The sequence below is a fragment of the Enhydra lutris genome, unplaced genomic scaffold, assembly GCF_002288905.1.
Source record: "Enhydra lutris kenyoni isolate GAN:26980312 unplaced genomic scaffold, ASM228890v2 scaffoldscaffold18, whole genome shotgun sequence".
NCBI lineage: Eukaryota > Metazoa > Chordata > Mammalia > Carnivora > Mustelidae > Enhydra > Enhydra lutris.
In genome coordinates this window covers 7,346,583-7,370,719 of record NW_019154102.1, presented here as the reverse complement: position 1 = coordinate 7,370,719, position 24,137 = coordinate 7,346,583, and the positions used below count along the sequence as shown (strand labels likewise).

At 37.3% G+C, this 24,137-nt stretch overlaps 1 protein-coding gene across 3 annotated transcripts; it reads left to right on the top strand.

Annotated features, from left to right (window-relative positions):
* The first annotated feature begins 356 nt into the window (after positions 1–356).
* LOC111148108 (mitochondrial translational initiation factor 2) lies at positions 357–24,137 on the top strand. 3 transcript variants are annotated; one of them, XM_022504517.1, is made up of 15 exons: positions 357–418; positions 719–967; positions 2,215–2,437; positions 2,858–2,969; positions 8,534–8,705; positions 9,170–9,330; positions 10,227–10,403; positions 12,574–12,713; positions 14,926–15,050; positions 16,432–16,636; positions 17,240–17,492; positions 18,352–18,492; positions 20,675–20,839; positions 22,255–22,395; positions 22,976–24,137. In XM_022504517.1, the coding sequence occupies exons 3-15, from the start codon at positions 2,222–2,224 to the stop codon at positions 23,146–23,148; spliced, it is 2,181 nt and encodes a 726-aa protein (XP_022360225.1). In that variant the 5' UTR covers positions 357–418; positions 719–967; positions 2,215–2,221; the 3' UTR covers positions 23,149–24,137. The 3 variants fall into 3 exon arrangements, with proteins under 3 accessions (XP_022360225.1, XP_022360226.1, XP_022360227.1); XM_022504518.1 differs by lacking the exons at positions 357–418; positions 719–967 and having other exon boundaries at positions 2,248–2,304; XM_022504519.1 differs by lacking the exons at positions 357–418; positions 719–967; positions 2,215–2,437; positions 2,858–2,969; positions 9,170–9,330 and having other exon boundaries at positions 8,650–8,705.

Sequence of the window (24,137 nt, the reverse complement as noted above, 5' to 3'; positions counted from 1 at the left end):
AGGAGCCCCAGGTATGTGTCTTTTAAAAGCATATCATTTCTCCCACATTGCAACACCGAGGCAGCTCAAGCCTCAGTGTAGCAGCACTATGGGACTTCCAGAAAGTGAAGGGACGTGCCGAAGCTACTGCTGCCCCCGCGAGGCTGCCACAGGTTGAAGTAGCGCCCAGCCCCCACCCCCCAACCCCCAACCTCTGGGCGCCCACTGGGGAACCTCCGCCATCCCACTCCTGGCTGCCGCAGCTATTTCGCATTCGGGGATCCTATTTTCGGGAAGGACCTCTTCCGGCAGTACCGGAAGTCCATCGGGGACCTTTTCGGGGACGGACTGATGGGTTGACGTATTTTGTCCCGGGCCCTAAAGGTGATCTCCGCTTTGCTTCAGAGGCCGGTCGCCCAGGGTCTAATGTAGCAGCGAAGTGAGTGGGGTTCCCTTGCCGGGTCGTCCCGGGGGGCGTGTATTGTTAGTCTGAAGTGGCAGTGGCACCGGCTATAAACACTGAGCGATCGGAAGCCTTTCCGCGAGGGCTTTAATCCCGGCGGGAATCCGCCCCTGGCGTAGCGAAAGCTTTATTCGGCCCGGAGCGGCGGGCTCGCTCCCGCTTCCCGCGAGCCCCGCATGCCCAGGACCCAAGCTTTCCCGGCCCGGGTTCCAGTCGAAGTTTTTGCCGGGTTCGAGGGCCGTCGTTTTTCTACAATGACTTCTTTCTACTTTTCAGATAAATTCCAAAGCTGACAGCTCTTACGTTAAGCCGTTTCCACTAACGCAGCTACGTATTTGTAGCATCTCTTTTCGGGTTCCGTGATGAGGATAGCCTAGCTGCGAAAGAACAGCGAATTGGGAGTCAGCCTGTCTTCTCGGCCTGACTGTCATTAACTGGTGGTATGACCTTGGAGAAATCTTTTTGACCTCTCTGGACTCTTCATTTTCCTTTTCTGTGAAATGAGGAGCTTGGAATAAGTAGCAAGTAAGGTTCCTAACAGTTTTCACACCTGCATTATCTCCCCCACCCCTGCCCCGCCCCGCAGTGTGTTTTTCAGTTACCTGTCTGTGCTTTGGTTAGTTTCCATGTAGTGCTTTTCTTTCCATTCTGCTAATTTATGCCCGTGTTACATCGGTTTTAGGCTCATTAAAATTCTTTTTCTTAGAGGAATGAATCTCTTTACTTCTTAGGCCAGGGACATGTACCTAAGTAAGATTTTTTTAAAATGTGCCATTCTTGAGGTGTTTCATGTGCCTAAGAATCTTATATTGGAACTTTTAAGGACAGTAAATTCTGAAGGAAGGGACTCTGGCTCATTAAACTTTGAGTCAGCATCCTCAAATGTAATGTCTGGAAGGTGGTACTCAAGAAATGTTGAGGAGAGAACCTGTACATCTTACATTATTTTAGTGGCTCTTTAAAAAGTGAAAAGCAAAGCTGTAGGAATGCAGTACTGAGAGCGGAAAGACAACTCAAGGAGAAAATAACTATACTCCTGAGTTCTGAACTACACTATTAAGTTCTGTTGCAATTTTCTCTTAGGTAACTCTTCTTTCATTACAAGAATAACATTCAAAAGGCATTATTCAATAGATATTTATTAGGCGCCTCCTTCCCACTCTAATCTTTTTTGCAGGAGGGGGAGGTCGGAAGAGGGAAAAATATTGAGGCTTGAAAGACAGTTCTAAGTAGAGATAGCATATGCAAGGATTCAAAAATTAGATGACAAGCCATTGGAAATTACAGGGGGGTCAGAGATAGCTCGGAGATAGGAGGGAGGGGACTATAAGAGTAACAGATGAAGTGAGAGGTTAGCAGAGGGCAGATAATGAGTCCTTATATAGCATGTTTTCATTAAAGGGGATAATGGCCAGCCACTGGAGGGTGTTTAACAAAGAGCTGATAAGTTCAAAATTGCGTTTTAGAAAAGTCACTCTAGTTGTGATCTGGTTAGTTGACGTTTCAAGAATGAAAAAAAAAAATCACTTTGTAAATTGTATTTCAGTTCTGTTGTGGTAGGTACATTAACAATAACGATCGTTAACATCTACAGAGTAGTTAGTATGAAATTCCATCTCCCTGAATTAGCCATGAGTTCTTTCAGGGCGGGAATCTAGCTGAACTTATTGTTGTAACTCTAGCACAGTGTTTTTCATGGAGTAGAAATCCACTTAATATTTGCTAACTTGATTTTCATATTAACCAAAATATTATTTTAAAACTTTCTCCAGGGGAAACATGAACCAGAAGATACTTAAATTGGAGAACTTGCTACGATTTCACACTGTCTTTAGGCAGCTGCACAGCCTGGGTCAGAGAAGGTTAGCACAGTGGAATCATGTGTTTTCATCTGCTTACCCAGTGTGGACAGCTCAGCTCTGCATTCGGCCCTGGCAAACAGACCCGCTCATAGGGGTGGCTTTATCTCAATATAGGCTTCTAGTAACAAAGAAGGTAGTTACAGATTTCTATCCGTTACTATATTATTTGGTCTGAGATGAATTATTATATTATCTTATTATATATATATGTTATATATATATATAACATATATATATAATTATTATTATATTATTTGGGTATATTGTCATTGTAGAATTTTATTCCTTAATGCTGGACTCCAGGCAGTAAATCTTTGTGAAGAAGGCACGTTCTAGTTTGTTGTTCATTAATGCTGATGAATTTGATTACTTGGAAATTAGTATATAATAGTGGAGTAGGGGCATAGGATGGTAAATTTTAATCTAAGGTTTAACTAGTTATGGGACTGTTGGTAGAAATAGGAGTTGTTACTGTGGTAGATATTCCAGAATAAATCTATACTGTCACTTAAAGTTTTTTTTTTCTTCTGTATGCATCCTGAATTTTTAATAGGAAGAAAGATCACAGAAATCTCAGTTATTTTCAACAAAATCCAAAAAGGAGGTGGAGGTATGGATTGGAATGACTGTTGAGGAACTGGCCAGAGCAATGGAAAAAGACATAGGTGGGTCAGATAATTTTATAAGGAAAAATATGGGAAATGGAATACCTACATTTTTATTTGCAGTGAGACTGAAGACATTCAAAGATGAAAATTGGACTGGTGGTTTAAAAAGATGTTAAATCATTCCAGTATTTTTCACTTTAGGTCATAAACTCTAATTAGTTTCTTGTCTCTTTACCAGCCAAATATAGTTCTCTAAAATTTTGCTTTTAATAAAAGTGAAAAAGATTTTCTCATCTGCACTAACCCTTCTTTCTCAGAAATTCTGTAGGCTTTTAGAGTAAGTCCAGAGAACGATTTTGGGCTGAGGTACTGTATGCTTAACTTTCCTTTTGTTGTCTGTAATTTCTGATTTTCTTTTTTCACTCATTGTAACAATATCTGTAGTGCCAGCAGAAAAATATATTTTTTTAAGATTTTGTTTATTCATTTGACAGAGATCACAAGTAGGCAGAGAGGCAGGCAGAGAGAGAGGAAGGGAAGCAGGCTCCCTGCTGAGCAGAGAGCCCCATGCAGGGCTTGATACCAGGACTCTGAGATCGTGACCCGAGCTGAAGGCAGAGGCTTTAACCCACTGAGCCACCCAGGTGCCCCCAGGAAAATATTTTTAATAGTTAACTTTTTTCTTTTTTTTTTTTTAAGATTTTATTTATTTTTTTTTTTTGAGAGAGAGAGCAATCAGAAGCAGGCAGAGAGGCAGGCAGAGAGAGAGGGGGAAGCAGGCTCCCTACCGAGCAGAGAGCCTGATGCGGGGCTTGATCCCAGGACTCTAAGATCATGACCTCAGCCAAAGGCAGAGGCTTGAACCACTGAGCCACTCAGGCGCCCCTTAATAGTAACTCTTATTAATACTGTTTTATTTATAAATGTATATAGCATCATTGTCATTTTTAAAAAATTACTTCATTGCACTGTTGGTGTATTTATTACTAATTTAGGATTATTGGAACAAAATTTGAGTTCTCATTATTAACTAGCATTACAATTCAGTAAATGGGGCAGCTCATTCGGTTAAGCATTTGCCTTTGGCTCAGGTCATGATCCCAGGATTCTGGGATCAAGCCCCACCTCAGGCTCCTTGCTCAGTGGGAAGTCTGCTTCTTCCTCTGCCTTTGCCCTCTCTCCCCCAGTTTGTGTGAAGCATGTTCTCCTTCAAAAACAAATAAATAAAATTTAAAAAGATAACAGTAAATAAGAAATAGCCTGTTATTGTAGCAAAATAAACTGACAAGGCAGACTCTTGGAAAAACAGAAAAAAATAATAACTCATATTATTGAGCTGTTACTATGTACCAATACTTTATATATATTAACTCATGTAATTTTCACAATGCACTATAGGTAGATGTAATCATTACCCCCATTTATAGGTTGAGAAACTGAGGCATGGAGAGGGTAGATAATTCCCACAGTATGTGGTAAAGTGAGGATTTGAACTTAGAGAGTATGGCTATATAGACCATGCTGTTTTTCACAGACCAAATTATCTCTCAAGAATTGTTATTTTGTAAATTACAGCAGAGCTAGAATTTTAACATACTTCCCTTCTGAGAATGTTATTACTTTTTGTACATGTACATCCTTACAAAGAATAGAAAATTCACCCAGTCTTGGGGTGTCTGGGTGTCTCAGTGGGTTGGGCCTCTGCCTTCAGCTTGGGTCATTATATCAGGGTCCTAGGATCGAGTCCCGTATCGGGCTATCTGCTCAGCGGGCAGCCTGCTTCCCCTCTGTCTGCCTGCTTCTCTGCCTACTTGTGATCTCTCTCTCTCTCTGTCAGATAAATAAATAAAATCGTTAAAAAGGAAAAAAAAAAAGAAAATTCACCCAGCCTTGCATTTTTATAACTTTGCAGTTTGATTATATAATCTTTTTATTAAAAAAACTTTAAGAGAACAAATACATATGGCTCTATCATTGACAGTTTTTCCAAGGAAAACTGTATTGATATAATTTTATAAATAATATTGGTAATAGATGTGACTTTTTAAAAAAAACTTTTATTACTGGCAATTTTTGTATATATATGAAAGCAGAAGGAATGGAAAATAAGTATAATATATGCATAAGCTAGTGATAGTTATTAATATATCAGTGCATAAATATTTCTGTATTTATCGCTTAAAGATGAGGATTCTTTTTTTTTAATCTATTTATTTTAGAGGGTGGCAGAGAGCGAGAGAGAAAGAACGGGCACGTGCTTGCAGGCTACACAGGTAGGGGGAGAGGCAGAGGGAGAGGGAAAGAGAATCCCAAGCCGACTCCCTACTGAGCCGGGGGCCTGAGTTGACTCTATCCCAGGACCCATGAGATGATGGCCTGAGCCGAAATCACAAGGCAGATGCTCAACTGACTGAGCCACACAGGCTCCCTGAGGATTCTTTTTTTTTTAAACATTGGCTGTCCTGCCTCCACCCATAACTGTAATAATCCTTTTGTACGGCCAAATAATTAAAATATAAATTTAATCCTACGGATTGATGCTCTAAACCCAAAACTGATATGCCATGATTTAAATAAAAGTTACCTATTTGAAGTTTATTTAATATTATATTTGCATCTCATTTGAATTAAAGATGGTAAATCGTTTTGGGATACCTGGGTGGCTTAGTTAAGTATCTGACCCTTGATCTCAACTCATATCTCAATTTCAGGGTCATGAATTCAAGCCCTATGCTGCACTCCATGCTGGGTATGGAGCCTACTTAAAAAAAAAAAAATGGTAAATGTTTTTAACTACTGCATTAACAACGTAAGGAGATTTTTTTTCCTCCCCGGGTCAATTAAAATAACTTAAGATGTAATATTTCTGGTTGAAATGCTTTGGGCACTTTTCTATTTGTAAATGTTTAAGTCTTGGATAAAGATAAAATAATAATGTTACTACTCAATGCATTTTTTTTTTAAAGATTTTATTTATTTATTTGACAGAGATCATAAGTAGGCAGAGAGGCAGGCAGAGAGAGAGAGAGAGAGGAGGAAGCAGGCTCCCTGCCGAGCAGAGAGCCTGATTCGGGTCTTGATCCTGGGACCCTGATATCATGACCTGAGCCGAAGGCAGAGGCTTAACCCACTGAGCCACCCAGGCGCCCCTACTCAATGCATTTAATATAGAGGGAAAGAGATTATCTCTGTATAAGCTACTTTCAAAAGTTTAGGATAACATTGAAAGACTAGTTACTGGATTATTAGAGGTTTTAGCATTATTAGAAATAGAATTATACTTATTATAATTTATATGTTTAGAGTTTTATTGTTCTCTGAGTGCATATCCATATAGATCATTTGCACCATATTCTTTTAAAATGTGCTTTCTTGGGAAAGTGTGTGGTGAGAATATACATAGGAAAGGGTTTCTTGGCATTATTACAGGGTAGGATCAGTGATGTGTGGGTCTGGTTTGCACCAGATTTTGGGCCAGTTGCTAGCCTGAGGAAGTATGTGAGCTGGTAAACACAACCATTACAAAAATTAAATCATAAACAAAGGTATTATTCATCAAATCCCTTCACTCCTAATTATTTTACTGCATTTTACTATTTTCTGTGTTCTTGAGGTTATTTACGTCCATGTACCTATATGGTGGGAGTACAATATAACAGTGCACTACTGCCTGTCTCTTTCTATCTCTGTGTTCAGTGACTTCGTGTTGGTAGCTGAAATCAACCATGGTGGGAGTATTTGCACTATGGAACTTGAGAAATGCTATAATAATGAAAGGTTTTTTCTTTTTTTTTTGGAGAGTCTTGTGAGTAAACCTTTACCTGCACACTAGTGAATAAGATATTCTTTTTGAATTGTGTTCTACTTATTTGAGGATCCCTTTCTTTCACATCTGTTTCTTGAAATATATATACATTAAAAAAAATTTTTTTTTAAGATTTTATTTATTTGATAGAGATCACAAGTAGGCAGAGAGGCAGGCAGGGGAGGAGCTGGAGGAAGCAGGCTCCCTGCTGTGCAGAGAGCCTGATACAGGGCTTGATCCCAGGACTCTGGGATCATGACCTGAGCTGAAGGCAGAGGCTTTAACCCACTGAGCCACCCAGGCGCTCCTTGAAATATATATTTAAAGGGTAATTGAAAGTCTAGAAACATAAAACTATTTACTTATTATCATCACAGATACATTAATTTATTATCTACAGGGAAATATGACAAATGAAAACAAAGTACATTAAGTAAAATGCAAAAAATAATAACAAGTAAATATTTTTCCTGTATTTCAAGACTTTTTGGACACCCTAAATAGGTACATAAATGAATAAATAAGTTATATGTGTTATGTTTATTCTGAGACACTCTGTATGTGTGTGTATATACATACAATTGATCCTTATTATTTGGGGGTTTTTTTATTGCTGAATTCTCTAAAATGTATTTATAGCCCCAAATCAATATTCAGAATGCTTTTGCAGTCATTCCTGGACATGCGTGGAGCAGTGAAAAGTTTGAATTGCCCAATCACACATTCCTAGCTGAGGTTCAACAAAGCAACTTTTGCCTTTTGCTTTAGCTCTTATGCTGTAAACAAGCATCATTTTGTGGCTTATTTAATGTCATGTTTTCACATTTTTGTCCTTTTTGTTGATTTTGCTGATGAAAATGGCTCCTAAGCATGGTACTGAATGAAGTGCTGTTTAGTGTTACTAACTTGCAAGAAGGCCATAATGTGCTTTACAGAGAAAATACATGTGTTAGATAAACTATGTTCACGTACTGGGTTTAGTGCTTTTGGCTGTGAGTTCAGCATTACTGAATCAACAGTATATATTAAGTAAGATATCTTGAAACAGAAACACATAATATGTATTGATTGGCTAATGAAGATGTGATTGGGAACTGGAAGAACCTAACCTTGTATTTCCCCTTGGAGTGATGGTTTAGTAGTTGTTAATTCAGTATTCGTGGTGGGTTTATAGAACATACCCACCATGAATAATGAGAATTGACTATATATACATACACATTTATATATGTGTATGACATGCATGACATGTGTAAGTAACTACATGTTTTCAAAGAACTAGGCTGTGATAAACTGCTCAATATAAATGTATACAACCTGTAATGTTTTATTGATAGCTCAGATGATTCTTATGGTACATAAATATTCAAATATTTATGAATGCAGCGATGTCAATATAGATGAGTCATATTTTTTTATTATTTTATTTATTTATTTATTTTTTAAGATTTTATTTATTTATTTGACAGATAGAGATCACAAGTAGGCAGAGAGGCAGGCAGAGAGAGAGAGGAGGAGGCAGGTTCCCTGCTGAGCAGAGAGCCCGATGTGGGGCTCGATCCCAGGACCCTGGGACCATGACCTGAGCCGAAGGCAGAGGCTTTAACCCACTGAGCCACCCAGGCGCCCCTAGGTGAATCATATTTTAAAGATTAATTTCTTTCAGCTTGTTTATGATTTGTTAACATTAGAGGAATAGCTTATATAGTTGTTCTTTTCATTGAGTGTATTGTTCATATTTAGACATTTATTAATAGAGGTCACTTTTGTGAACATTTAATTCATGATCCTAAAAAGTCTTATCTCTTCCACCCAGATTGTGTATATGAAGCTTTAATGAACACTGCTATTGACTTAGATTCACTAGAAGCATACTCACGTTTAGATGAAGTCTGGATCAAAGAAGTAGTTAAGAAGACGGGGATGAAGTTAAAATGGAGCAAATTAAAACAGGACAAAGTCAGAGAAAATAAAGATGCTGTAAGAAGGTAAAACTTAACCCCGTATATTGGTGGAAGGAAACCACATAGTTTTATTCACACTTTATAATGGAAAGATACTCCTTAAAATTTTTTTGCAGTTAAATTGATGTGGAATATAGATTAAATTTTTCTTCAAAATGTTTAAAACATTGGAAAGTATATTCACATTATAAAACTCTGAGGGTTATATTTCTTAGTTTGCTGAGTGTGTATATTGATCCTGAACTTAAAAATCTTATTGAGTCTTATTGAATCTTAAAAATCTTATAGTTGTGAAGATGCCAACTGTACATGGGCAGTCATATATTTTGCTATAGGTCATTGCATTTATGGAAGAGGAAGATACTTCTATCTAATCAAAGCTGAATGTTGGGTTTTATTGTTAATGGTAGTGCACAGAGATGACTGCAAACCAATTTACTGGCTATAAAGATACTTAAGAAATGAAACTCCTTTGCTGTTAATTGTAGGCCTCAGGCAGATCCAGCTTTATTAACCCCAAGGTCCCCAGTTGTTACTATAATGGGCCATGTTGATCATGGGAAAACGACGTTACTTGACAAACTGCGAAAAACTCAAGTGGCAGCAATGGAAGCTGGAGGCATCACTCAGCACATTGGTGCCTTTCTTGGTATGGACACACATTATCTTACAATGTGCCTGGGACCCCCACATACTATTTTCTTAAACCAAGTGTCACAGTATGAGATAGACAAACTCAAAATAAAAGGGAAGCCTAGAGCTTAAAGCCATTGGTCTAATGAAATATAGAGCAGTTGGTTAATAAGGCTTATTTTGTACATTCTATAGGAAGAAGATGATATTACCTTTTTTTATCCTGGCTCATTCTTAGTTTGGTTTAATGAGGCTACAGTGCTTCAGTGCTAGGTTTTGATAACGTTGCTAATAATTAAATAACAGCTACTATTTATTGAGCACCTGGCAAGTGCCCAGCACTGTGGTGAGCACCTTATTTATATGCCTTATCTTTTTTATCTTCACAACATCATGAGGTAGGTATTGATATTCTTACTTATAGATAAGGATGCTGAGGCTTGTGTAGATTTAAGCTACTTGTTGAAGGTACCCAGCTAGTAAGTGGCAGAGCCAGGATTTACACTCAAGGCTGGGTTTGGGCTCAAATTCTAAGCTCCTAACCATATACTAAATAGCATTTGTTGCTGAAGGTAGTTGTGCAGCTGATGTTTGCTTTTGAAGGGGAGACTGCCTATTAACTGTTGCTCTGTTCTCCAGAATCGATACATACCAGTTGTTTTTTTATGAAAAGTATATTCTAGAAAGAGTTTAAGTTTGAAATTATTACATGGAAGGAAAACCCTAAAGGTTTCACTGCTTTGTTATTTTTCAGTGTGAAATGATGATCTGTATTGTTCCTGATTAAGATTAATGGAAAGAATAAGTCATTTTAAGAATTGTTGATTCTGTTTGATAATTTCACATGTATTTCTTTGTATTAAGAAAGTACATATTTGAGTCCTCAGTGTTCTTGGGTTTCTGTTTCCACAGTCTCTCTGCCTTCTGGGGAAAAGATTACCTTTCTGGATACTCCAGGACATGCTGCTTTCTCAGCAATGAGAGCCAGAGGTGCTCAGGTCACTGACATTGTCATATTGGTTGTAGCTGCAGATGACGGAGTGATGAAACAAACTGTAGAATCTATTCAGCATGCCAAAGATGCTCAAGGTACCATGTGGTTGACTTACGTATATCAGGAAAGAAGTTGCTTTAAAAAAAAAAAAAAAAAAAAAAAAGGTTCTACTTAAAGTCGTTCTTTTGGGGCACTTTACATGGAGCTCATATAATCTTTCTGGCAATCCCAGGATTATTACACCTCTTTACAGATAGGGCTCAAAGACAGTTGAATTGTTTTCCCACAGACATAACTACTAAGAAGAGTGTAGTAGGATTCAACTGGGTATGTGGGATCACAAATACAGTCCTTCCAATACTGTTTCCTTACTTGGCATGGTGTGAGAATTTAATGGCTTCCAGTGACTTTTAAAAAAATTTTTATCATGGAAATTTTAAACAGTTACAGAAGTAAGAACAGAATAATGAACTTCTATGTATCCATCATCTGAATACATTAGGAGTTGCAAAGTGGTGATATTCTATTATTCCTTGTTCATTTATTGTCCAGAATTCTTGGAAAGGAACTTTTCAGGGTGCCTGGGTGGTTCAGTCATTTAAGTATCTGCATTTGACTCAGGTCATGATCTTGAAATCCCAGGATAAACTCTCGAGTCTGGCTCCCTGCTCAGTGGGGAGTCTGCTTCTCCCTCTCCCTCTGCTCCTTCCCCTACTCATGCTCACTTGCTCTCTCAAGTAAATAAATAAAATCTTAAAAAAAACGTAAAGAGAAACTTTTCCTTCATATGCTTGAAATAAGTTCTTATTTGGTCAAAGGTATAAAATTGAAACTTTTAGAAAATCACTTAGCTATCTTCTCTCTTACTTCTTCATTTAAAAACTTTAGTAATAGCCACTCCCTCCACACACATACTTTGTACATTCATTCTTACTCTGATATGACCCTATACCCACTGAGAAAATAACTGCTCTCTTGAGAAAATGTACCTGATGAAGCGTGCATCATATTCCCCTAGGTTTGTTGGCACGAGAAAATTTTCCATATGTGGAATCTGGTCTTCTAGTTTCCAGTATTACTTTTGCCTTTTTAATTCTTCAAAACTGCCTTAGTGGAATGGACTATGTTCATAGTGATTCTAGGGAATATAACAAAAAGAGGAAAGTGATAAATTTGCTGGGGATTTGCATAAAGCAGGTAGTTGAGATAGGATGAATTTCTTATATCATACTTTTTTTTTTTTTTAAGATTTTATTTATTTATTTGACAGAGATCACAAGTAGGCAGAGAGGCAGGTAGAGAGAGAGGAGGAAGCAGGCTCCCCACTGAGCAGAGAGCCCAATGCCGGGCTCAATCCCAGGACCCTGGGATCTGACCTGAGCTGAAGGCAGAGGCTTTAACTCACTGAACCACCCAGGCACCCCTACATCATGCTTTCTATACCTGTTCTCTTGTCCCTGTTAAGTTCCAGTTCATTCATACGGAATGTACTTTTTCATAATAGTAGCTTGTGGATTGTATGACTTTTTTGTGTCTGTTTTCAATTTCCCTTCTTTTGATACCTGAGGAAATTGCAAAGTTGATTCCCAACCAGAGAATTATCTCATAGCATTTTACGCAATTTCTCTAATGTGAGGGTGTGTTTAATATTGACAAGTAGATTATAAGATTATTTGGCTCATTCATTAAGCAAACATTTATTGAGACTCTCCTATGATACTCAATGAGTATGTATGAATAAAGAATTGCTGTAAATCCTAAAAGAAAGTGTATAATAATGCTACTTAGTTTCACCTCAGAATGCAGTGTTGGGCTTTAAATGACTTAATAGCTAGTTGCAGATGATCTAGTAGTTTAGAATTGGATTAAAATCTTCTCTTAATTTTTTTTTTTTTTTTTTTTGGCCTGGAAATTATCTTCAGTGTAGTTGCTGATAATTACATTTAGGTTAAAAGATAGGCCTTTCTCTACCCAAAATGCTGTTTTTTGTTTGGTTGGTTTTTATCATCTTAGGTATCTGTTCTTAATTCAGAATCTGCTTATAATGATAGTTTTGACATCTCACATTCAGAATCCTTCCTTATGTGCAGAAGGCAGAGTAAAGGGGGTCTAAAGCACGTTTTTGTGTTTTTTTTTTTTTTGAGATCTGTCTTTTAGCTTAGTACATCTACTGAGTAAAGAGAAAGCCAGAAAAATTTGGTGTCTCACTCTCAATACCTGGCTTTGAAGGTGTCTTCATCTGCACTCTTTTTAACTCTCTTTTAGTTCCTATCGTCCTTGCCATAAACAAATGTGACAAAGCTGAGGCTGATCCTGAAAAAGTGAAAAAAGAACTGCTAGCTTATGACGTGGTCTGTGAAGATTATGGAGGCGATGTCCAAGCAGTGCACATCTCTGCACTCACGGTAAATGCAGGCAGCTCAGAGATGATGTGTCCAGATGGGCCTGCTGTACCTAATGCAGAAAGTGCCCAGAAACAACATCTTGACACATAGCATTTCTGTTGTTTAGAAGTCCTCTGTAGTACTAGGCAAAGCTGGTATCATCACCTTGCTTTGGCAGATCACCAGTCCATGGTTACACAGCTGAACAGTGTCCAGGTGAAGTCCATACCTAATGCTTTTCTAGCTTTTTTATTTTTTATTTTTTTAAGATTTTTATTTATTTGACAGATCACAAGTAGGCAGAGAGGCAGGCAGAGATAGAGGGAGAAGCAGGCTCCCTGCTGAGCAGAGAGCCCGATGCGGGGCTTGATCCCAGGACCCTGGGATCATGACCTGAGCTGAAGGCAGAGGCTTTAACCCACTGAGCCACCCAGGCGCCCGCATACCAAATGCATTTCTTATTATGAGATACGTAGAATGAGAACAAATGGCGAATGTGAGGATAGGGTTACAGTGGGCTGCTAAAGACTTTTTTAAGCAGAAATGAAATCAATTTGTAATAAAAAGTACTTGTTTCTATAGTAGAAAAAATATAGGTTTAAGGCATTTAAGGGAGATTTAAACAAAAACTTCACTAATACAAAGATAAAACATTTGGGTTCAGTTTGTTCTTACTGATTAATTCAATGTTTCTGTGAATTAAATTGCTATAAGTTTATGTTATTTATGATGAATTCCATTGTCTTCTCAATGACCAATTATTATTTTCTGATTAAAAAACACCAGGGAAGCTGAGTATCTGTTGTATGACAGCATTTTCCAATTCTCTTATCCTATACAGGTTGCTGCTAAGTGACATTTCCTTTTTTGTCCATTCTTGCCATATTCCATCGTTTGTACATAATATACTTTTTTTCCTCCTCATTCACTGAAGGATGATACTATATTTAGCCACCTTTCTCTAGTTACGTCTCATTTTATCTTTAATTTTCCTAAATTTGTTACCTCTAAGATGCTTAGCAATCATGCCTCCATTAATAGTAAAGCCATGCCTGTTTTTCTCTGAAACTCATAAAATGCTACCTTGCATTGTTATCTTTCCACTCTACCCCGATTGCTTTTGCACTCTGAAAGCCATGTGGCAAGACTAAAACATTTGAAGGCATGGTCACCTTTTCTCCCCAGGTACCAGGAGATGAGTAGATAAATGTAAAGCTGCTTAGCCACACTTGGAGTCAGGGCAGAGATGATTTCTGGGGAGTGGAGGAAATTGGGAGGGAGTGGCAGGAAGGTAAGATGAGGCCTTTTTTTTTCCAAGTAGAGATAGAAGACACTTCATGCAAAGAAATACCCTAGCTCTGCTTTTCAGGACAGGATTTTGTAAATTGGAATAAATACTAGTAATAAGTGGATAGGTGAGCAAGTTATTTTATTAGCTTTGTTTACACTTGTCCCATTGTTTTATACTCTGACAACTGAACAATCTCTTAGCTGACTCAGAGAATGGGAAAACCCCTTGCCCGTCAGTTCCATCTCCACATAATCAGCTGTGTGATCTTGGAGCCATAGAAAGCATAGTAAACTTAGATCATTAAAGGTGAAACAGTCATCTAATCTAGCTTCCTCGTTTTACAGTTGAGGAAAGGAGATCCAGGGGGAAGGAGTGATTCTTCAAGATTGTATAGCTGGGTGATTACAGAGTATGTCTTAAAGCCTGGGTCTGGTTCATACTTTTTCTCCTTATTTATTTAATAAGAGTAAGTAATGTTTGATATACTTATTTCACAGCATTCTTAAGTTGATCAAATGAAATAATAGATGTGAAAGCTTGTTCAGTTGGATAAACTTCAAATGCAAAGTAGCATTGTAAAGAAAGTAGAGACGTGTGGAGGAGAGAGAATGAATGAATGAATGAAGCATATGTTTATGAAAGGGTATTAAAGAGCACACTAGTGGCCATTCTTCCTTGAAAGATCTGTCCCTGGATCAGGTTTTCTTGCTTTACCTTCCTTTGTTCTTTCTTCCCTTTCTTTCCTCCCTCCCTCCCTTTTTCCCTTCTTCCCCTCCTCCTTCCTCCTTTCCTTGCTTCCTTTCTAATTGGATAATTCATGCTTTTAATGCTTAAAGAGAAACATATAATAAACTGTAAAGAATAGTTTGGCTTTCTGACCTTCGTATATAAATTTACAGATAATATTTTATTATTGTATGTTAACACTTTTTTTTGTTAAAGGGTGATAATCTGATGGCTTTGGCAGAGGCAACGGTTGCTTTGGCAGAAATGTTAGAATTGAAAGCAGACTCCACTGGTCCAGTAGAAGGAACAGTAATAGAATCTTTCACAGACAAAGGAAGAGGGTAGGACTTTAAAAATTCTTGCTTTTTAATAATTTTGTTTCATTGTTTTTAAGACTTGATTATATAACAGTGTATTATTTTTATTGTTAGACATGGACAATGTTTTTTTTCTTTTTATTTAAAGATTTTCTTTATTTGACAGACACAGCGAGAGAGGGAACACAAGTAGGGGGAGTGGGAGAGGGAGAAGCAGGCTGCCCACCAAGCTGGGAGCCTGATGTGGGGCTCGATCCCAGGACCCTGAATCATGACTTGAGCTAAAGGCAGATGCTTAATGACTGAGCCACCCAGGTGCCCCATGAACAATATTTTCAAAGCATTTGCTTTGAAAAGCATTTTATTGCACTAGCACATGGAACAAAAGATGCAGTTATTAGTAGACCATAGCAACTATCTCTATGTATCTACTGGTCACATTTAGATGACATAAGTAGTTCAGTTTGAATTTTTTTTTTCCCACTGACTCAACTGAATTTGTAAATAAAGCCTCATAGACCAGGAACTAGGAATGAAATAGTAATTGTTGCATTTTAGGGTTCTTAGATTCTTTCTGTCCTTCCCCATTAATATAATATATAAGAAGGTCTTTGGATTGCTCTTTTCTTCTTTAATTTTTCTCCCTATCAGCAAGAAGTTTCACTGCTTAACAAATTAGTTACAGAAAGAGGATGAGGTTTCTGTCAGAACACTCAGTTATCTGCACCTTCCACTACCATACGCTTATAAGAAATGGTTTTGTTTTTCCATTTTTCAAAAAAATTGTGATAAAAGAAGCATAACATTAAATTTACCATCTTAACCATTTTTAAGTATATTGTTCAGTAGTATTAAGTATATTCACATTGCTGTTCAACAGATCTCTAGAACTTTTTAATCCTGTAAAACTGAAACTGCATACCTGTGAAACACTAATTTCCTCTCCTTTCTTCCCCAGCCCTTAGCAACTATCTTTCAGTTCTCTGTTTCTGTGATTTTGATTACTTTAGATACTTCGTATGGGTGTAATCATACAGTGTTTGTCCTTTTTGACTGGCTTATTTCACTTAGCATAATGTCCTTGAGGTAGGTTCGTTCATGTTGGAGCATATGAAAGGGCTTTCCTTCTTTTTTAAGCTGGCATAATTTTCTATTGTATGTATATACTGCATTTTCTTTATTTTTCAGTTGATGGACATTTGGTTTGCTTCCACCTTTTGGCAATTAAGTAGAAATGTTTTTATAGTATGAAAGCCTGCATGGGAAGTGGGATTAACCCTGTGTGTACATAATATATGTATATATATATATTTAAGTCTCATAAAGATATCTTTGCTCTACTTAAGGAAGTGTTCTTACATCCTGATTATAGCATTAAGAATATATACATTTCTTTTCACTTTAGTCCTGTTACTACAGCTATAATTCAAAGAGGAACTTTGAGGAAAGGCTCAATTCTGGTTGCTGGAAAGAGTTGGGCAAAAGTACGCTTAATGTTTGATGAGAATGGAAAAACAATCCATGAAGCCTGCCCCAGCATGCCAGTGGGAATTGTAGGCTGGAGAGACCTCCCTTCTGCAGGAGATGAAATTCTTGAAGTAGAATCTGAGGTATATCAAGCTAATTCCTACATATTAGTTATGATAACTGGTTTTAAATATTAATCTCTAATGTTATACCAAATAGGTATATTTATGTTAACAAATACTTTTAGACTATAAGGGCCTGTGAGGGGGCCAGTAGTGCCATTTTAGATTTTGGCTATAGAATTTTTAAAAACTTGAGCTAATATTTTTAAATTAAATCATCTGTTACACACAAAGCTCCCAGATTAAAGTTTTATATGTCTCTTGAAATTTATAAAATTAGTGGTTTTTTTTTTTTTTTTTTTTTAATTTAAAGATTTTATTTATTTATTTGTCAGAGAGAGAGAGGGAGAGAGAGCGAGCACAGGCAGACAGAGTGGCAGGCAGAGGCAGAGGGAGAAGCAGGCTCCCCACAGAACAAGGAGCCCGATGTGGGACTTGATCCCAGGACGCTGGGATCATGACCTGAGCCGAAGGCAGCTGCTTAACCAACTGAGCCACCCAGGTGTCCCAAAATTAGTGGTTTTATGTATGAGTTAAGCTAAGCTAAGTTGGGGAAAAATATAATGCATAAATTACTGGTTTCTATTTAGTTAAATAATGCCTTTTTTTTTTTTCCCTGTAAAGCCAAGGGCACGTGCAGTTGTTGACTGGAGAAAGTATGAGCTGGAACAGGAGAAAAATAAAGAGGATCTGAAAATAATAGAAGAAAAGCGAAAGGAGCACCAAGAAGCACATCAGAAAGCCCGTGAGAAGTATGGCAAAGTACACTGGAAGGAGAGATCCTTTCTAAAGTACCAAGAAAGAAAAGAACAAAAACCCTTGAAGGCAAAAGAGAAGGAAGAAAGGGATTCACACGTTCTTCCTATAATTATTAAAGGTGACTTTAGAAAGATTGTACTTTAAAACTAATTTTTTAAATATATGTATTTTTTCATTCTCACAATTTGGGCTGTTAAATTTAAGCTAAAATTATTTTGGCATTTAGGGGTAGTGTGTGGGTTTTTTTTTTTTTTAAACATTTATTTATTTATTTGAGGCAGAAACAGAAAGAAGGGGAGGGGCAGAGAAAGTAAAGCAGGCTCCATCCACGTTGAGCTCGGAACCCAACACAGTCCTTGATCCCATGACCTGAGCCAAAGCCAAGAGTCCAATGCTTAACCGACTGTGCTATCCAGGTGTCCCAGGAGGAGATTTTTTTTTTAAATTGAGATATAATTGACATATAATATTATGTTAGTGTCTGGTATATAACATAATGATTTGATATTAGTATATATTGCAAAATGACCATCACAGTTAGTCTAGCTAAAATCCATCATCGTACATAATTACAAAATTTTTTTTCTTGTGATAAGAACTTTTTCTAGATCTCTATTAGGAACTTTCAAATATGTAATATAGTATTACTAACTATAGTTGTTATACTGTATGTTACATCTCATGACTTACTTATTTTGTAACCAGAAGTTCGTGCCTTTGCCCTTCTTCACCGTTTTTGCCCATCCCTCACTGGAGGAGATTTTAATAAACATTTTTCTTGCTGATTTTGTTGTAAATGTACATTTGGTTCATTATACTTTATTTAAAGTTAAATAGATAATTATAATGCTAAACCTAAATAAAAATGGATTTAGTGGTAAATGGCATTCCTGTTATGGCTTTAAATAGATTTTTGTCATTTCTGTGTCTGTTAATGCCTCTTAACACCAGTAACTTTAAACTTCTGCTGCATTTAGGTGATGTTGATGGTTCCGTTGAGGCCATTGTGAACATCATGGATACCTATGATGCTTCACATGAGTGTGAACTTGAATTAGTACATTTTGGTGTGGGTGATGTCAGTGAAAATGATGTTAACCTTGCTGAAACATTTCGTGGTAAGGATTCTCTTTGCTATTTGTTTAACTGTGTTCCCTAGAACACAGTGTGAACCATTTGCTTCTGTCTTTTGTTGCTTGGCTAGTCAATCTGCCATTTACCCTTAGAAGCATCCCCCTTCCTGCTGTGGTGGAGCCCTAGCCATGGAGCCAAATGGAATGTGCAGTATTGCAGCCGTAGCTCCACTCATTGTCCCTGTACTGCAACCTTCGGGAACTCTTTCAGGCCTCAGTAGTGTTTCTTGTTTTGTTTTGTTTTGGTTTGGTTTTTGAAGATTACTGTCCTCTACCCCCTCCCAATTCCCCACCCAGTCCAAGGTTGGTTATCCTTTATTTAGACTTGAATGCTCTTAATACTGTAATCAGCCTCTTCAACACTTCATCTTTTACTTTTGTCTACCTGTTTTTCGTTTATTGGTAATTTTACAAGTCATATCTCTTAGATTCAAAGCTGTTTTTAGCTTTAGTGTATGTGCTTCCAAAGCGAGCACTGTTTTTAGCTTTAAATGTCTAGAAGGCGGGGGAACTGTTTATTAGTTGAACTTATGATATACAAAAAGGTGACTCATGACTGTCACTTTAAGTCTATCGAGCAAAGCACCAACATTTTATTGAGTAATTAATGAATCACTTAGAAAGGAGCTACTTTATGACTGGACTTGGTTAAAATTAGATGTTACCTGTACTATTGAAAAGGTATGTTTAGTAATGCTGGTTAATTCCAAGTATTTTCTAGGCACTGACTGGCCTACACTATACTGTGAAATGTTGATAGTATGTTGAATGAATTCTTAATGATAAGACTTTCAAACACAACTTTGGTTGTGTTTTTCTCTTAAGTAGTTTGCATTATTTTTTTTCACTTAAGGTAAGAGTGTTTTGCCTTTTTTTTTTTTAAGATTTTATTTATGTGTCAGAGAGAGAGAGAAAGAGTGAGCACAAGCAGATGGAGTGGGCAGAGGGAGAAGCAGGCTCCTCACTGAGCAAGGAGCACTAAGTGGAACTTGATCTCAAGACCCTGGGATCATGACCTGAGCCAAAGGCAGACACTTAACAAACTGAGCCAACCAGGGGTCTCAACAGTGTTGTACTTTTTTATTCCCTCCAAAGTATTTGCAGTTAAATACATACTCCTTTTTTTTTTTTTTTTTTCTTAAGATTTATTTATTTGAGAGAGAAAAAGAGTGTGTGTGAGCAGGGGGAATGGCAGGAGAAGAAGCAGAATTCCTGCAGAGGGTGGAGCTCCATCCCACCACCCTGAGATCATGACTAGAGCCAAAATTAAGAGTCAGATACTCAACTTGCTGAGCCACCCATGTGCCCGTAAATACACGATTCTTTGGTAAAATGGTCGGCTCCATGGAAATTCTCTCATTTCTAAAATAACTCTTGAACTTTACCAATTAAGTTACTGTTATTGACCATCTTTTGGGCGAATTAATACTTATGAGTAACCCGCAAAAAGTTGTAGACAATAAGATTATAATTTAGTAATACAGTTGTTATTAAAATAATGTAGTATTTCAGCCCTAATCAATTTTTCTTATTTCTCTGGTATAAAAATCAAAGTTGTGTTTAGCATACTGCCTTGCATACTATGGGCACTTTTGTCTCTTAAATGGATGGATATAAAAATCATAATTTTCCTTATTAAATGATTATAAAATCTTGTCATTAATTTGAAAACTAATAAGTTTTCATGAGAAAAAATTATAGAATTTCTCATTTTCCCTTCTTGCTTTTAATTTACATAGAAGGAAATAAAACTATTTTTTTTTTTTAAAGATTTTATTTATTTATTTGACAGAGAGATCACAAGCAGGCAGAGAGGCAGGCAGAGAGAGGAGGAAGCAGGCTCCCTGCTGAGCAGAGAGCCCGATGCGGGGCGCGATCCCAGGACTCTGAGATCATGACCTGAGCTGAAGGCGGCGGCTTAACCCACTGAGCCACCCAGGCGCCCCAATAAAACTATTTTTTATAAGATTTTATTTATTAGAGAGAGAGAGAACAAGCTCAAGTTGTGGGGGCGGGGTAGTGCTAGTGGCAGAGAGAGAGGGAGAAACAGGCTTCCCGCTGAGCAGAGAGCCTGATATATTTAGATATTTAGATTTGAGTTTCTGCTTGAAAGAAGTGTTTAATGCAATATTTGTGCTACTTTATTGATTGTATTTCTGCTTGCCAGGTGTTATATATGGCTTCAATGTGAATGTAGGCAATGTTATCCAAAAGTCTGCTGCAAAAAAAGGAGTAAAAATTAAACTTCACAAAATCATTTACCACCTGATTGAAGATTTGCAGGAGGAATTGAACAGCAGATTGCCGTGCACTGTGGAAGAGCATCCAATAGGTGAGTGTTCACTGAATTTTGAACATTCTTATTTTAGGTGCTGTAAATAACACTTGAAAGCAAAGTTTAGGGGAATATGTAGTTCACTACTGAAATATCTTCACTGTTCCAATATATATCCTGTGTTGTAGAAAAAAAAGACTACTCTGGATCTATTCAGTGTAACTACATATGTATTGTAAACACCTGCCATCTGCGACATTGTGCTTCTGCCTTGAGGATACAGAGGCCCTAAAATTTAGACATCAACAACTAATTGTAGTACAAATTAGACTGGAATGGGGAGGATAAAGATTATATATAGTGCTGTGGAGGAAGCCATTGATTTTTGTCCTGGAAGCTGGCAGGGAAATCCACCATGAGAAGATAGTTTACTTTATGTTTAAGTATCACGTATTTAAAAACTTTCTTCTAGCATATCCCTTGGCCAGCTGGAAACCTAAATTTATGAGACTTACTGAACCATTTTATCTGTTCTTACGGTCCGGAGATTTTAGATTTCTTCTGACCTGTTAAACATGATGATAATTTAATTTTCAGTGAAAAAAATTAAGCTTGAGTCACAGAATTAGTATTCTTAAGTGGATATAAATTACCAATGGGGAGATAAAAATAAGTCAGCTAAAAACAAAAATTTTTTTTTAAGGATTTATTTGTCATAGAGAAAGTACACAAGCAGGGGGAACAACAGGCAGAGGGAGATGCAGGCTCCCTCCTGAGCAAGGATATCAATATGGGACTCGATCCCAGGACCCTGGGATCATGACCTGAGCTGAAGGCAGATGCTCAACTGACCAAGCCACCCAGGTGTCCCAACAGATGATCTTTGAGAAAATATAGAGGGACAGCTGAAAAGTAGGTTTTAATGGAACAGACAGTAAACTATAATCTTCTAATACATTTTATTCAGCTAAGAAAATGAATTCCACTTTCTTTTGTTTATTCTTTTGGCAAACATGTATTCTTGTGATGTTCTTTTCCAAGAAAACCCAGGGATTTCATGGGTTTTTTGTTTTTTTCTTTGAAGATTTTTATTTGAGAGAGCCACTGTGCGCACAAGACTGAGAGGGAGAGCACAAGACTGAGAGGGAGAGGGAGAACAGGAGCGGGGGGAGCGGTAGAGGGAGAAGCAGGCTCCCCACTGGGATGCAGGGGCTACATTCCAGGACCCTGGGATCATGACCTGAGCCAAAGGCAGAGGCTTAACTAAGTAAGCCATCCAGGAACCCCTCATGTTTATGTTTCTAATAGTGGTCGGGAAAATAAAGTTGGCAGAATCAAAGAAAACTTGGATTTCTGTCTATGCATGAGTTTGTATTTTTGTCACTTCATTTCTTGCCATGCAGAATATGTGAAATTATGTATTTCTTAGAATCTTTGTTTTCTGTGTACTTAATATTCTTTTCTTTCTTAAGGTGAAGCTTCTATATTAGCTACCTTTTCTGTAACAGAAGGGAAGAAAAAAGTTCCTGTGGCTGGCTGCAGAGTCCAAAAGGGACAGTTAGAAAAACAAAAAAAATTTAAATTAATCCGTAATGGAGATGTTATTTGGAAGGGTAAGCAACATCACAGTCTGTTTATAATAGACATCAGATCCAGTCACCAAAACCTTATTCTGTATAACCATCTGAAAATCTTTCACTCCCATATCCTTGTTCAGGCCATTCCTTCTTGGGAACTCAAACCTGGTCTTGGTGATGGGCTCCCTCCAAGTTCTAGTAACCTATAATAATAATCCTAATAAATCAGTAATCTAATTTTCTAAGCTTCTAAAATTGGCCCCAAAACTACCTTTCTAGCTGTGTTCTATACTTTTCTGCAACACTGTATTTGCTTACTTCCTTTTCATCTTTTGCCTGTAGTCTTTTGCTGAGTTTATCTCATTAAGTCCTGAATATGCCAGTCCTCTGCAAAGTCCCTTTGAAATGGGAGATTTAGTTATCTTTCACTGCAAACCCTGTCTTGTTTACAGCAAACCATTTTCCTTTGGATTTTCCATAGTATTTAGTTGTCATTTAATATGACCCTAAAACTTGAGAATTTCAGTGTTTTAATTTCAATACCAGCTGTATAGCACTTAATAGTATTTATTTCTTGTTGAATATATATGTACCTTGGATTTTTTGTTTTCTTAAGGTTCATTAAGCTCACTGAAACACCATAAAGATGACGTTTCAGTCATCAAAACTGGAATGGATTGTGGTCTCAGTTTGAGTGAAGAAAAGATAGAATTTAAAGTGGGAGATGAAATTATTTGTTATGAAGAAAAACAAGTTCCAGCCAAGACTTCCTGGGATCCAGGATTTTAAAATTTTATTAAAAATGTAAACAATGGGGTGCCTGGTAGAGCATGTAACTCTTAATCCCAGGGTTCAAACTGTATGCTGGGCGGATTATTACTTAAAAAAATAAATTAAAAACTATAAACAAATGTCTTGCTTTATTGTAGAGAGCAACTAGTTTTGCTTTAGTGAAGGTAAGAATTCACTACTTCTGGTCAAAAAATACCCTAGTAGTTACTCCAAATATTAACATGGATAACTTGTCAAAATACTACAGAAATAGGAAACCTTATTTAAGCATGACTCCAAGTAGAAATCCTGAAAAGAATGGTGTGGTAAAAGGCAATTAATTATTGGTATGCCATAGAATATAATCACTTTATAATAAACTTCAAGTCCATGTTTTAGTTGAGTGGTATCAAGATAAGCAAACCTCCCTGAATTTAGTTATGGACAAAATATGGTGCCAAATACTTCTCAAAAACTTTATTTTTCAGTGTTAACAAACTAGTGGACAAAGTGTTTAAAATTCCAAGATTTCACACTCAACATTGCAGAATATTCCCTTGTATGTAGATAGCATATATCCATCCCAGCCAAACCACCCAAGGACTCAGGATGTCTAATTTACTACTGAAAGCTTAGCCTTTACATGTTTTATATATGAAACAAATGAATCACAGTCTTTGTTTAACCAAGATATAACACCAGTTCATACAAATTAGTGTTTCTTGGAGTGGGAGGGCGGAGAGGGGGAAAGCTCCCTCTTCCTCACCATGCCAGGGATCATTTGGCAAATCTGGATATACCTGGTGGTGGGAATGGGTGGTGTGCTACTGGCATCAGGTGGGTAGAGGCCATGATGCACAAGGACAGTCCTCAAAGAATTACCTGGTCCAAAATTTCAATAGTATGGACAAAAAAACTGACAGAAACATAAACTGGCTTTTACTTAATTAGATAACCGGTATTAAATACAATCTTAATTTTTCTGCCAAAGTATGTATAGTTTATCA

Bases quoted from the DNA above. Each gene is read 5' to 3' on its own strand.
- LOC111148108 (XM_022504517.1), top strand. From the start codon at position 2,222: ATGAACCAGAAGATACTTAAATTGGAGAACTTGCTACGATTTCACACT. The intron at 2,438-2,857 runs GTAGTTACAGAT...AATTTTTAATAG, and splicing joins GGCTTCTAGTAACAAAGAAG to GAAGAAAGATCACAGAAATC. The intron at 8,706-9,169 runs GTAAAACTTAAC...TGTTAATTGTAG, and splicing joins AATAAAGATGCTGTAAGAAG to GCCTCAGGCAGATCCAGCTT.